The sequence below is a fragment of the Lepeophtheirus salmonis genome, chromosome 8 (assembly GCF_016086655.4).
Source record: "Lepeophtheirus salmonis chromosome 8, UVic_Lsal_1.4, whole genome shotgun sequence".
NCBI lineage: Eukaryota > Metazoa > Arthropoda > Copepoda > Siphonostomatoida > Caligidae > Lepeophtheirus > Lepeophtheirus salmonis.
The window spans coordinates 2,061,748-2,075,624 of NC_052138.2; the positions used below are offsets into that span (position 1 = coordinate 2,061,748).

The following is a 13,877-nucleotide window of genomic DNA, read 5'->3' on the forward strand; positions in this document are numbered from 1 at the left end:
AACATCATTTCAAATCACATTAATTCATAATTGACATCTAATAGTCAGGCAATAATAAACGGAAAAGAACGCCTCTTCGACGAGTATGAAATATCGATAGTTAAAGTCAGAATAGTGTATTTACAAATTCCAATCCAAGCTGTTGCGGTTACCTAGGTAATGGCTGCTTAAATAAGAATGACATTTACAACTAATGACATCATACTATTTTTCTTAATTATCAATATAAAATATTACGTCATTCAAATTATTTTAACTTATTTTTTTACTGCTAAATATCACTCATTAAATTAATTTATTAAACCTTTAATGACATAATTGAAATACTTGAAAGTTGAATGCCCACGATTCTATCTTTTTTTTTTTTTCCTTTAGAGTAAAAGTCTATGTCATTAATTGAAAGTTTCCCAAAAATATTTTTTTGTAATACGTCACTAAGAAGCGTATTCTCGATGGACGATCACTCAATCATTTTTTTGCACCCATAGTTGATGTTAATTAGAATACGAATTGTAGAAATTATATTTAATAATCATTAGCTGGAAATATCGAAATTTTATATAAACTAATGAGATATTAATTAATTATTAGGTAATAATATCATATGTTATTTTATATTTTAATATGTGACGTCACTTGAATGTTTTTATAAACAGCTGGCAGCTGCTGTGTTTATTGTGCAATATTTTATATTTGGTTATATTTTTGTACAAAAATTAAATATATATATTCATATAGATAAACATTAACTACACGTTTTCACTTATTGATTTATAATCATTTGGTTCTTAAGTGTGTACGATGAATATGGATATCGTTTTATCTGGAAGGATTGGAGATTTAAATCTCCTGAAAATGGCTCTCTTACTTCAAGAGTACACCAAGGATAATGCTCCTTCTTCAATTCAATTCCTTCAGTGCGAAAAAGATGCAAGTCTTGTATTGGGAAGGCTAAAGTTCACTTCCTACAAAGTTGCTTACCTCTACTTTATAGAAAAGGCTCACTCATCCCTTAAAACATCTGAGCCTTCATTTTTTAAGTGGGAAAATGAAGAATTCATTCCCATTCTTCGGTCCTTTTATGCGGATTTATCGAAAAAGCCCTCATTTCAACTAATCATGCCTTTGCTCAAATCTAAACTTTCTTCAAGGGAAGACCCCTTGACGGATCTTCTATTGTGGGCAAATTTGTATTTCTTTTTGTCACACCCAATACACTCGGAGGAAGCGTTTCGAGTCCTTCCAGAATTGAAATCATTCCATGAGTCTCTATACTCAAAGAAGACACAAAAAACTCTACAACTTATTAAATTTGAGGGTGTTGAATTTCCTGAAGTACAAGGTATAGTTCTTCAATCTCTTCCTTTGCTTATTGTCAAAGGCACACCGGAGCGAGTTGAAAAGATCAATCTATCCGACTTGAAAAAGGAGACTAACAATTGGAGAAGAGGAATTATTACTAAAAAAAAATGATAAAAGTACTCAAAAAGATGGGACCATCTTACCCGTCAAAGGCGAAAAGAATATGTTGATAACTTCTGCTCTACCTTATGTTAACAATGTACCTCATTTGGGCAATATTGTAGGTTCCGTCCTCTCAGCAGATGTATATGCTAGGTATTGTCGATTAAGAGGATATAATACTCTCTTCATTTGTGGCACAGATGAACACGGTACTACAACGGAAAAAAAGGCGTTGGAAGAGGATGTATCTCCTCGTGAAATATGTGATAAATACCATGCATTACATTCTGGGATTTATGAATGGTTTCATCTCTCCTTTGATCGTTTTGGTAGGACAACCTCTGAAAAAAATAAAAAATTGACACAAGATATATTTTGGAAGCTTTATAATAAGGGATATATACTAGAGGACTCAATGGATCAACTGTGGTGCGAGTCGTGTTCTAGATTTTTAGCTGATAGATTTGTAGAGGGCATTTGTCCATTTTGTAAGAAGGAAGGAGCTAGAGGAGATCAGTGTGATGCTTGTGGAAAGCTAATTAATAGCATAGAGCTCATTGATCCTCAATGCTCTAGTTGTAAATCTCCTCCTCGTGTGAAGAATACAAAGCACTTATTCTTAGATTTACCCAAATTAGAAGATAAACTCAGTGATTGGCTGGAAAAAAGCTCTGTCAATTGGACGAATAATGCCCGTGTAATTGCCAAGTCATGGGTAAAACTGGGCCTTAAACCTAGGTATTGTATATCGTTTAAATTTTCATTTTAAAACATAATTTATTTATTTTTTAATTTCAAGGTGTATTACTCGAGATTTGAAGTGGGGTGTTCCAGTTCCTCTTGAAGGCTATCAAGATAAGGTATTTTACATGTGGATTGATGCTCCTATTGGATATATTGGCATTACAGCCAATTATAGTGACAGCTGGGAAAAATGGTGGAAGGACGCTGAGAATGTGGAGTTGATTCAATTTATGGGTAAAGATAACGTTCCATTCCATAGCATCATATTTCCTTCTATTCTCTTGGGATCGGATGATTCATGGGTCAAGGTGAATAAAATTATGTCCACGGAATACCTTAACTATGAAGAAACTAAGTTTTCTAAAAGCAGAGGAATAGGAGTCTTTGGAAATGATGTCATAGACACTGGAATTCCTGCAGATATTTGGAGATTCTATCTCATATACACACGTCCTGAAAATCAAGACTCTGCTTTTAAATGGAATGACCTTCTGCTCAAAAATAATACGGAGCTCCTAAACAATTTGGGGAATTTTGTGAATCGAGCACTCAAATTCAGCAAGGAAAACTTTGGAGGTGTTGTTTCTTCTATTTCAGAAAAGGATCTCACGAATGATCCTGAGCTTGTTTCTTACATTAAGGATGTATCCAAACAAATTCAAGTGTATGTGGATTTTATGGAAAAATCAAGACAAAGGGATGGAGTGAGTAGTTTCCTCACTGTTTCTCGGTTAGGTAATCAACTAATGCAAAGCTATACACCATGGAAGCGTGTCAAAGGAACTGAAGAAGATAAGGCCAAAGCTCATCTCATCATTAATTTGTGTGTGAACACTGCAGCACTTTTGTCTGTGCTTATTTTCCCAGTAATGCCACAATTATCTGCTAAAATTCAGAAGCAGCTGAATGTTTCTCTAGAACAAATTAATTCACTGAATAGTACAACAGACTTCGTACGATTAATCAAAGATGGCCACGTAATAGGAACTCCTGAGCCACTCATTTCTGAAATAAAAGAAAACGATATAAAATTATTCGAGAAGAAATTTGGTGGATCCCAAAGTGAGCGTGAGTCTCAGAACAAGACAGCTCCTTCATCTTCAAACTCGCTCTCTTCCACTAATGTGGGTGACATAGAGAAAGAATTAGCTCAAACAGCCAATAAAGTTCGGGATCTCAAAGCCAATAAAGCAGAAAAAAGTATCATAGATTCGGAGGTCAAAATTCTATTGGGATTAAAGAAGAAACTGGCAGAGTTGACTGGAGTACCTATCGTTGAAGATAAAAAGAAATCAAAAAAGTCGAAGAAATAATTATTCTTTAGGGACTAAATTTACACTTCCATATAACACTACAATTGATCACTATGAAATAATAAACACAATTATTCAAACAGTTAAGGGTCTTTCTTGGTTTCCCAGTCAGGTCCTGGCAATAAGGGATCTTGAGGCTCTTTAGGAACTTCGTCCTGCTTCGAGTATTTTTCAAATATTTTATAGTAATGAACCAGGTTTCGAATATCTCTATCCGTATTATACTTTTCTTTCAGTTCTTGAATCGATGAATGGGACTTATAATCCATTAAGAGATCCGAAATTTCCCTGAGAGTGAGTCTCCCATCCTGTATTTCCTTGGGTGCATTCTTAGTAGGTTTGGAAGGGTGGAAATTAAGAGGAACCCGTGCAGGAAGTGGTCGGTTCGGATTCTGCTCTTTTACATGACGATCCAGAGTATAAGCGTCAGGATGAGGATCCTTAGAGGTCACGTAAACCTATAAGAAAAAATATTGATTAACGAACGCTCTTGACTTTTTGTACAACTATAATACTTCTTTGAGTCGTTGGGAAAGCTCAAAATCAATAGAGCCAAGCTCTTTGCTTATATGTGGCTCACTTTTGCGTAAATCCTTCAAATACTGAGTATCTACTGAATATTTAGGTGCAGGTGTGGGTTTTTCCTTATCGAGTAGTTTGTGAGTACGAGACTCAATGTTGAAGCGCTGCACGTTACGAGTCCAAATGTGCCCCTTTACTCTGGAAGCAACTCCACCCATAGTGAGAGTCAATTGTAAATAATATCAATACAACTAAAAATACTTAACTCTAGACTAGTACTGATCTTAACTCTATTCTACAAATGTTGTAATTAGGCCCATTAGTCATTATTAATTGCCGAAGTAGAGGATCATCCAAGAAAGTGACCCATTTCTCAGCAGCACAAACACCTTGATAATGATTTCTACTAATCCCTGAAGTGAACCAAGGCTCAGTCACTTAACCTCGTCTAGGTGGAAATTATATTTAATTTTAAAGCATAAAAATACACTCTACATGAGGTTAAGTGATTAAGACTTCGTCCACTCCAGATATTAGTCAACTCTTTGACCATGCATACAAAATATGAAATATGTCAACTGATCATCAAACAGCTGATTTGTTTTTGAAAAAAGTACTTTTCTACCTTATAACTCGATTTATATTTTAAATTACTAGTTATAATTAATGATTAAGTAAATAATACAAATTATATAATATATATAAATTATGGAATACCTCACAAAAAATATATGTATTTTTTAAATAATATACTTTAACTATTTCAAGTATTTACGTAATAATATTTCATAAATATAGGTCTCAAATCTTGAAATTATCAACCTACCTCCCAAGTGTCTATTCCTTTTCAAGACTATTAAGTATAAGTAATCATTTAGTAATTACCCCCCCATCTGACCTAGAAATGGTATTTAAAGTCCATATACATATAAAAAAGCTAGGGTAGAACGGAATTACAAATGTTTTGCTACGCTTTTAATGAAATAGGACATTAATACAGTAGACTTAGTTAATGTCTACTATTTTCTTCTCATGGAGCGACCATGTATCAAACCTACGCACAGTGAGTTCATGAGATTAATTTCTCCCGAGAGAAAATTGAATTACTTCGTTCCTTTATTTATTTTCACTAAGTCCCTCAAAATCTATGCGATGCAACTTTGAATATTGAAGCAAATGCCTCTAAACATAATAGTATTTTGTCCAACTCAAATAACCTCACTAAATAAGGGATGATTTGTTCTGGAGAAGCTGTAAATATTTAAATGTTTATATTTACGATCTATATTAATAAAGCAAGATTTGTATATTGTCTGTCAATGGCTCATTTTTGAGTGTGTCCTAAAATCTTCGTCACTATTTGATATTAAACAATAAAATTTTTGTAACGAGAGTGTTTACCTAAACTTATATTTATAAGGCAAAGTTTGTGTGTCTTATCAGTCGACGCCTAATAACTTAGAGCAATACCCGGTACTCCCGTCATTGAAATCAACTCACTGCCTTGTTTTGAAAGAAGAAGAATATTCAGATCTCTTAACGCCCGCCTCCATCCTCGTCAACAGATATATCAAGAATTATTTCCTAAGATATAGATGCAATAAATTCCCTAATCTTCTTAAACCAAATTGATACATCTTCCCAATTGAGTTATTAGAATTGCTGATATGAATTTCAAATCTCATAGGGGGAGTTTACATGAGGGTCGGAGGTCTACCTTAAAATTTATTATACATATGACCATTAGAATGTAATTAAATACAGTTTGCCAACACCTTTTGAATTAATGAGAATGGCAAAAAATAAAAATTGTATATATATACCTACTAAAATGATATGAAGGTTTATATAACATATCCTCTAGTTCTTGAACAAAATCAATCCTCATTGCACATTTAATGATTCCATGAGTTTCTTGAACATGACTCTGATACGTAATATTGTTGTGTACACAATAAATTTCATAAATATTACGCAGAATTTATTTTTTCATGTGTAATAACTAATTACATATATTAATATAGAGACTAGTAAATACAAAACCCAAGGATTATAATTTATAACTTATAAATATAAGCAATCAAATTGATTGTTGTTGACTGAATAATAATTAAAAGAATTATAAAAAATACACCTTCTATTAAATATTTTCTAACAATACTAAGGAAAAAGATTGGTATCTAATGAGCTCTCGAGTAGATTTAATACACTGTCTTCATACGAAAAAATATTATCAATTTTTTCAGGAAATTTCGCCTGTGGAATAGGCTCAGAAACTATATTAAATGGTTCAATTATACTATCTTGAGCAGTATTATCCGATATCAATAAATTAATATCTTTAACAGATAAGACATCCCCACTTTTTTCGTCAACAGGGACATAAATAATCAATTCCGAGGGATCCTCTGATTCTTGAACAAAATCAATCATCATTGCACATTTAATCATTCCATGAGTTTTTTGAACATGACTTTGATAGGATTTGGCCTAAAAAAATTATAATCATATATTATATAGGAACATTTCATAAACTACTCACCATGGAAAAAGTTTGATCGCATTCGGGACATTTTAATTTTCCTTCATTTGTATGATCTTGATGAATGTGTTTTTTTAAAGAAGTGAATGAGGCAAATGTTCCAAGACACTCATTGCAGGATAAATCATTTTCATTGACGTGATGAAGCAAATGATCCTTGAGTTTATCAATTCTAACAAATGATTTTTTACAATTTAGAGCAAATGGACAATTATACCTTTTGTCTAAATGAATCAGTTCATGTCTTTTCAACTTATCCCTACGATTGAATTTGGCGGGACAGAGATCGCAATGGAAAGGAAGCTCTCCTGTATGTATGAGGAGATGCGACTTTAAATAAAATAGAGAACGAAAGACGTTTCCACAAACATTACAAGGGTATTTTGTACTGGGAGATCGATGTTCTCTCAGGTGACGTCTCAGGTTGATCTCACTATTGAAACCCTTTTCACAGATCTGGCATTTTAATTCATGACTAGTCGTCTGCAAATGATTTTGAAATCCTTTCCGAGTCTTGAATTTGGCTTTGCACTGACTGCATTTAAAGTTTGTTCCCTCTTTTATATTCACATTATTATCCACTTCTTTATGTTCCGAAGACAAATGATTTAAATAATCTTTCAGTCTCTCGAAAGTGTGTTCACAAGGATTATGAATACATTTATAATGTTTTAGATTTGAGTGTGTTACGAGATGGGATCTATAGGATGAAAAATCTGAAAAAAGTACTTCACAGAACTGGCATTGAAAACCATTGACAAGAACCACATTGATATTGTTCTCAATATAATCCTCAGATTGACTTTCAGGTGAATTCAAAACCAGGGGAACAATTGGAACCTTGGTGACTGGAAAGGGTAATACTTTATGTGTTTTCATGTGTCGTCTATAGTTAGATCTTTGTGAAAACCCTTTGGAGCAAATCTCACACTCGAAAGGTTTTTCACCCGTATGAGAACGAACGTGTTCATCATGATCATATCTTCTATTGAATTTTTTATCACAGTATCGACATATGAAAATCCTCTTTTCAAAATTGAGTTGTGAGTCCAACTCAATAAGTTTATTTTGAGTATTGAGTGGTGTACTATTATTATTCAACGCCGTTTCAAGATCACAATCCTCTCTTACATGTTTGTAGAGTTCATTCAAATCACTGAATATGGATTCACATGAACAACATTTTACGAGCAACTCTGTTGCAGATTCACTCATTTTTTCCTAGGAATTGTTCTCCGAATCCAAACTGAGCGAGCCATTTCTCCAAAGGTATTGTTATAAGTTCCTATATTATACTCATTAAATTCCTTTATTCCAGACTTTTCTACGTCACCTTTTGCAAGATATGATCTGTGTCCCCATAGTAAATGAATTGAGTAATAGTTCTTCCAATGAGGCCAGTACTTCTCATAGAGTTTGTGTGATAAATTAGACACTCCAAACCTGTGATACACTCTGTGAACCAAAGTAGGATTCTTAAGAAGTATTTCCTTGGTAGGAAATTCTCCAGCGTTGAAGTACCAACTATCAGGTCGATAGTTCTTATAACTCAAAATCCAAGCTTTTAAAAAACGAGAATCTTTATCAGCTATGAGTATTTGAGAACCAATAAACTCATGCGGTGCCCAACCTATCGTAAACTCTTCCTAAAAGATAAGAGATGTCATTATTTAAGCAATTACAAAATACTACACGCATCATCGACCAAACCTCTAAAAAAGGCTTAAGTGATTGAATCACGAACAAATCTTGATCTAAAGCAATTCCACCTCTTGTTTTTAGAATTTGAAGCTTTGTAAGATCCGCAGCATGATAAGGAGAAATGATGGGAACTCCAAAAACGGATGTAGGCTTACGAACATACACCACTTGAAGTTTGTTCCCAAGAGTTGCTTCAAGAATGTTCCAGTGTTTAAACTTTCGGATCTTAGCCAAGGGTAAATTGGAGTTAAATCGAATTAAGTCTGGAGATCCATTAAAATAGGCTGCTAAAATACAAATGACAGACACAAACGGCAGATCTGGAGCATCTGAAAAATGGTTCAAAATTAAAGAAATATTAATAACTGTTAATATCAAAAAAATTTGTTTTAAGTACCAAAGTGAACAAAATTGATTTCGTTTGGCGCGCTCCATGTCGAATTATTTGGAGGCTTTTTAATTAAATTGACAATGAAATTAATGAGAAAAACACTGATAATTAGGATAATGGACCTACGTAGACCCCACATTTAACAGGGCACATTATATGTAGTAGTATAATATTTTTACTATTAAATAATAATAAATTTAGTATTAAAAAAGGTTGATTAATCTACGAGAAACACGCTGAAATTATGCAATTATGAAGAAACGGATCCAAATGAAGAGATTAGTTATTGACTATTGTATACAGTACAACGTTAATAATTATATACACAAAATCAGTCAAATATTCATAAAATTACAAGTAAATGCATTTAATTCTTTAAAGAGCAGGTGCCTATGATTCAATTAGAGACAAGAGGTTGTGTGAGCCTTTTATACAAAATAACAAAAATCCCAGATAATGTTTAGACGTCATACAGTGCCTTCCTATTCTAAGGCACTGACGTCATATATATATAAATGGATAGGGAAGACCTGAATAGGTTGTTACTTCTAAGTATAGAGGTAAAATTTCTATAACAAATCCGGATATGTGAAAAATACGTTTAATTATAGTCAACAGTGTGTCAAATACCCATTTTTACTACATAAAATACATTGCATGGAAGAAATATGAACTAAAAAATTAACTTTTTCTCTTCCCCCTTTTGATTTCAACTTCATCGGTATTCATGTGAATGAAGGATTCCCACGAGGATTTTTTACTGAATGTTTATTTTTTAATTTGTTTCGCTTATTTTTTCAATCAATACGGATAAATATCATGAATTTCCCTCAAAAAACACATCTACTGAAATATGTGCTAAAAAAAAATCCATGATCAGTCCAAAACAGGAACTTATAAGACAATCTTTGCTTGTCTTCCCTACATGTTTTGAAAGGTTGCGTCCTGACTTTTCCTATTTCGTCTTATTTAGTACTTTTCCTTATTTGTAGAACGAAGTGAACTCCTCGTTGAATTAACGAAAAAAACTCAAAGCAGCGCTCAAAGGTCAAATCCTTTGCTAAAGACCTATTGGATATTATAGGCAGCAGGGAAGAAGTGAATGATTCGACAGACAAAGAGAGATAAATAAGAGTAAATATCATGTCCAAGCATGGGGGAAATGCGATTCGTCAGGATTCACCAATGGTTGATGAGATGTTTGATGCCGCTATGGACATAGCTGATTCGGAAGACTCTGTCCTTGCTTATTCCTCTTCTTCGGTTCGTATTCCATCCCCTCCCTATTATTTGTTAAATTTATTATAATGTTCTTATATTCTTTATTTGCATGTCCAGTCGTCTCAACAACAGCCTCCCAATAATATATCCGGAAGATCCTCCATCCTCCTTTCTGAGTTAACAGCCAGCGATCGGATCGTGCATGCAGACTTTAAAAAAAGCTTTAACGGCGATTTCTTTGATGACAAGGATCTTAATTGAATTTAATATCCCCTTTAATTTTTTAAAGACTTTTTTTTTTTTTTAATTATATTTCCTTTATCCAATTAACTTCGAAAGCAATAACTAAATCAAGCAATATGTCAATGCCCGCCAAGGTAGACTATCCACCATCCCCTCCCCCTCCAAAAACTCCTTCTTTTCAAAAGGAAGACGAGGAAGAGAATCCTGTAGGAGACCCTGTTCCTCCAACTCCAACCAAAACAGAAATCCACGAAATTCAGACCAGTGATGTAATACTTGCCACGGCAGGATATGACGATACAATCAAACTTTGGGAAGCACATACGGGAAAACTTCTTAGGACTTTAAATCATCCATGCAACTACGTCACAGCTCTAGAGATTTCCCCCGATGGAGGCCTCCTTGTTGCGGGGGGTCATCAATGTATTAAGATATATCACACTAACAATACAAATGACGTGCTACTCGAATATCCCAAGCTTAAAAAAAATGTCATGGATGTGGGATTCCATGAGGAAGGTAAATGGATGTATATTGCTGGTGAGGATGGAACCATTCAGATATGGGATATAAGAGCCCTAGATAATGTTCGATATCCTTTACTTCACACGATCAAAGCCCCTGCTACAACAGTACAACTGCATCCAAATCAACAAGAACTCATCATTGGTGACGCCCTTGGTAATGTTCATATCTGGAATCTTAGAGCTGACAAATCTGAGACATTCACTCCAGCAACTGAGTCTGTTATTAATGACATTTCTGTTAATCCAAGTGGAACACATTTGGCCTTTGTGAACAATACTGGTAACTGTTTCGTCATACCTCTCAAGGAGGCTCCCAAAGAGTCTAAGAACCCTATAAGAACGGGGATATGTGACGACGAAAAAACTGAAATTCAGGCTCATAAGAAATATGCGCTGAGATGTAAATTTAGTCCTGATGGGAAAATCCTAGCTACTACTTCTGCCGATCAAACCTCTAAACTTTGGAATACTGATGATTATAGTCTCAAAAAGGTAAGACACTTTCTTTAGACTAATAATTTATTTACTAAAATAAAATTTGATAGGAACTGAAAGTGGATAATCAGAGATGGGTTTGGGACCTGGCCTTTTCATTAGATTCCCAGTATTTGTTCACCGCTTCATCAGATAATTTAGCAAGATTGTGGTCCTTGGAAAAGGGTAAAGTTGTTCGAGAGTACACTGGTCATCAAAATGCTCTCACCTGTTTAGCCTTTCGAGACGTTAAAGCGGAATCATAATCAGAGTGGCAGTGACACTATACGATTAGGAGCATATTATAATTTGATTTATATATTATATAATTAACAATAAGATGAATAAATTAAAACATTTTTAACAAACTGATTGAATTCCTCCCATGATGTTCACCTTTCGATTTTTATATCTCTTGGAAATGTCACTCGTGATATTGTTCTGTAGGATTTTTGTTTGTTCTGCAATGATATCTATATTCTTTTTAGCCTCACGACTCTCTTCAAGAGCATCCTCACGCTGAGAGACTGCAAGTTTAGCTTTACTTATCATTTTCTCCGATAAACTGATTTTGGATCGTAGATTATCCACAATGCGATCCACATATTTAGGCGAGCTTCGTATGGACTGAAGGTGATGCATTTTACCGTTTGTCAGATTGCTAATCAGTGATCTTACATGAGTAATGGATTTCTCAATGGAACTTGGATCCTCTGAGGTATCGCTTCCCACATCAAGAGATAGACCCATAGTGCCACGGCAGTTCTTCAAATCTATAAGTCGTTGCTGAAGGAAACACTCTAATTCGGAAAGCTCATCTAGTAAAAGGATTCTTGTACGACGATTATCTAGAAGACTCAATGCCTCCTCATTCCGTGCGATTCCCCCATCAATTCCTCCTTCTTCCACAACAATATTATCCGCTGTGATTACATCATCCCAGTTAATTTCCTGGGAGGATTCACCCAATTCTTCTTCACTGTCAAAGTTTCCCCAGTCGATTTTTCCATTTTCACCCTCACCTAAGTCTATTTCTCCATATTCACCAAAGTCAATTTCATTATCACCATCCTCTTCGTAATCAATGGATGAATTATCTTCCTTCTCATCTTTTTCCATTCCAAAATCCATGGTTGGATCCTCAACAGAGATGGGAGGCTCTCCATGAACCCACTGATAAGTCGTTACATTCCCGTGCTCAATAAGATACTGAAGCAAGGAGCAAGGAACAACTTTATCATCAATTGTTTTATGAACAAATTTTTCATAATAATCACAAGCACTGCGCAGGGAAGATGAGGATTTAGCCAACTCATTGTAAGTAGCAGGAAGATCCTCCAATAATTTAATAATGGCTCTTTTAATTGAGGATTTCTTGCAATCACCTTCCTCTAGAATGAGTCCAAGACTCTTTGTGGACTTGACAAATTCATTGATGAGCTCATTGCTACGCTTGAGGGAGTCAGCCTCACTTTTCTCCAACTCCTGGGATTGAGCTAAACATTTATTTAGTCGTTTTTTTAGAGCGGGTATGTCATAGACAAGGGTTTGAATTAGAAATTGACTCGCCTCAGCTAAATGAACGTTTTCTTTTGTGTAAACACTAGAAATGTCCTTCCAATCCTTCATACGCTTAGAGCCATACATCCCAAGGAAATTCTTACTGTCCTTCTCAGTCTCTGAAATGATATTAATTATCAGTTAAAATATTAGGGTACTTTAAAACCACAAACACCTTTTAATATATCAATGATTTCAAGGACAATAAAGTAATTAATCCTTGCTCCAGAGAGAAGGTTCTTGACAGTGGGATGTTCTGGCATATCCAAAATTGCAGAGCTTATTTTTCCTCGAATCTAATGTATGATTATCAAATTTTGTATGCATAATTATAATAATATTAATGAACTGAGTATACCTCTAATACGTCATCATGCCAACTTTTGGAACAAATCCGTCGACTAATTAGCCAATCAAGCAGTTTTTTTATTTGAATATCAATCGGTAAATCCTCCTCGTTCATAGTGACCATATTCTTAAATGCAATTTATGATTATTCCAATGATTAAGTGGGGTATCTTATTTAGGGTTGGAGTTTTAAATTTATTATTGTGAAACTGATTATTTTTATGTTATTATTTGTACTTTCAATCTAAAGAGACACGTCTACAACACAAAGTATTAGAGCAGCGACATCTTTGAAAATCAAATTGAACTAAACAGCATTATTATTAATGTGATACCACGGAATGGCAAGTTAATTAATAGAAGATTAAATCAATATTATGCTAAAAATTCATTAATCATTTAATCTAAATTAGAGGTTCTCAACCTTTTGGGGACAAATTATATAGTTGTGACGTCATTTTTTAGGGGGTTGACAGAATGTTTATCTTCTGTATATGTATAAAATACATTTTGCGTGTGTGTCTTTTATGGGTGCCCACACCGTTGGAACTAGTAGGATGCTGAAACTTTTCATGGGTGCCTCTTTTGAACCTGGTCAGGCTAAGACGGGGTGTCAATTTTTGGGGGACATATAATAAGGCCTTATTCTATACCTAAAACAGAAAAATTATTTCTTACAACTGTATGAATAACTCCGTTTTCGGTGAAAATTACAATTCGTTTATTTGGAGGTTCCAAAAAAATGAACTTACAATGGAATATGGGATTAGTAAATAGAATAAAGTTTGTAGAAATTTGTCTGGAGATTTGTTTGCATACAAACTTGA

The 13,877-nt window shown here is 34.3% G+C and overlaps 5 protein-coding genes across 6 annotated transcripts; 2 read left to right on the forward strand and 3 right to left on the reverse strand.

Annotated features, from left to right (window-relative positions):
* Positions 1-663: 663 nt before the first annotated feature.
* Positions 664-3,603, forward strand: MetRS (methionyl-tRNA synthetase 1). The gene is made up of 2 exons (XM_071890635.1): positions 664-2,202; positions 2,264-3,603. The coding sequence occupies exons 1-2, from the start codon at positions 1,526-1,528 to the stop codon at positions 3,519-3,521; spliced, it is 1,935 nt and encodes a 644-aa protein (XP_071746736.1). The 5' UTR covers positions 664-1,525; the 3' UTR covers positions 3,522-3,603.
* On the reverse strand, positions 3,522-4,531 carry LOC121122849 (NADH dehydrogenase [ubiquinone] 1 alpha subcomplex assembly factor 4). The gene is made up of 2 exons (XM_040717910.2): positions 4,037-4,531; positions 3,522-3,979 (listed from the first exon to the last, which is right to left on the reverse strand). The coding sequence occupies exons 1-2, from the start codon at positions 4,259-4,261 to the stop codon at positions 3,605-3,607; spliced, it is 600 nt and encodes a 199-aa protein (XP_040573844.1). The 5' UTR covers positions 4,262-4,531; the 3' UTR covers positions 3,522-3,604.
* A 1,480-nt stretch (positions 4,532-6,011) lies between these two features.
* On the reverse strand, positions 6,012-9,132 carry LOC121122848 (zinc finger Y-chromosomal protein). Of its 2 annotated transcripts, XR_011781592.1 has the most exons (5): positions 8,684-9,103; positions 8,296-8,615; positions 6,803-8,231; positions 6,586-6,741; positions 6,012-6,533 (listed from the first exon to the last, which is right to left on the reverse strand). XR_011781592.1 is itself a non-coding variant. In XM_040717909.2 (4 exons), the coding sequence occupies exons 3-4, from the start codon at positions 7,798-7,800 to the stop codon at positions 6,204-6,206; spliced, it is 1,545 nt and encodes a 514-aa protein (XP_040573843.2). In that variant the 5' UTR covers positions 7,801-8,231; positions 8,296-8,615; positions 8,684-9,132; the 3' UTR covers positions 6,012-6,203. The 2 variants fall into 2 exon arrangements, 1 of the variants encoding a protein (XP_040573843.2); XM_040717909.2 differs by having other exon boundaries at positions 6,586-8,231; positions 8,684-9,132.
* A 492-nt stretch (positions 9,133-9,624) lies between these two features.
* Lst8 (MTOR associated protein, LST8) lies at positions 9,625-11,510 on the forward strand. Its single transcript, XM_040717377.2, has 3 exons — positions 9,625-9,940; positions 10,016-11,160; positions 11,214-11,510. The coding sequence occupies exons 2-3, from the start codon at positions 10,258-10,260 to the stop codon at positions 11,406-11,408; spliced, it is 1,098 nt and encodes a 365-aa protein (XP_040573311.1). The 5' UTR covers positions 9,625-9,940; positions 10,016-10,257; the 3' UTR covers positions 11,409-11,510.
* Positions 11,434-13,601, reverse strand: LOC121122399 (CDK5 regulatory subunit-associated protein 3). Its single transcript, XM_040717376.2, has 3 exons — positions 13,061-13,601; positions 12,878-12,998; positions 11,434-12,821 (listed from the first exon to the last, which is right to left on the reverse strand). The coding sequence occupies exons 1-3, from the start codon at positions 13,172-13,174 to the stop codon at positions 11,503-11,505; spliced, it is 1,554 nt and encodes a 517-aa protein (XP_040573310.1). The 5' UTR covers positions 13,175-13,601; the 3' UTR covers positions 11,434-11,502.
* Positions 13,602-13,877: the final 276 nt, after the last annotated feature.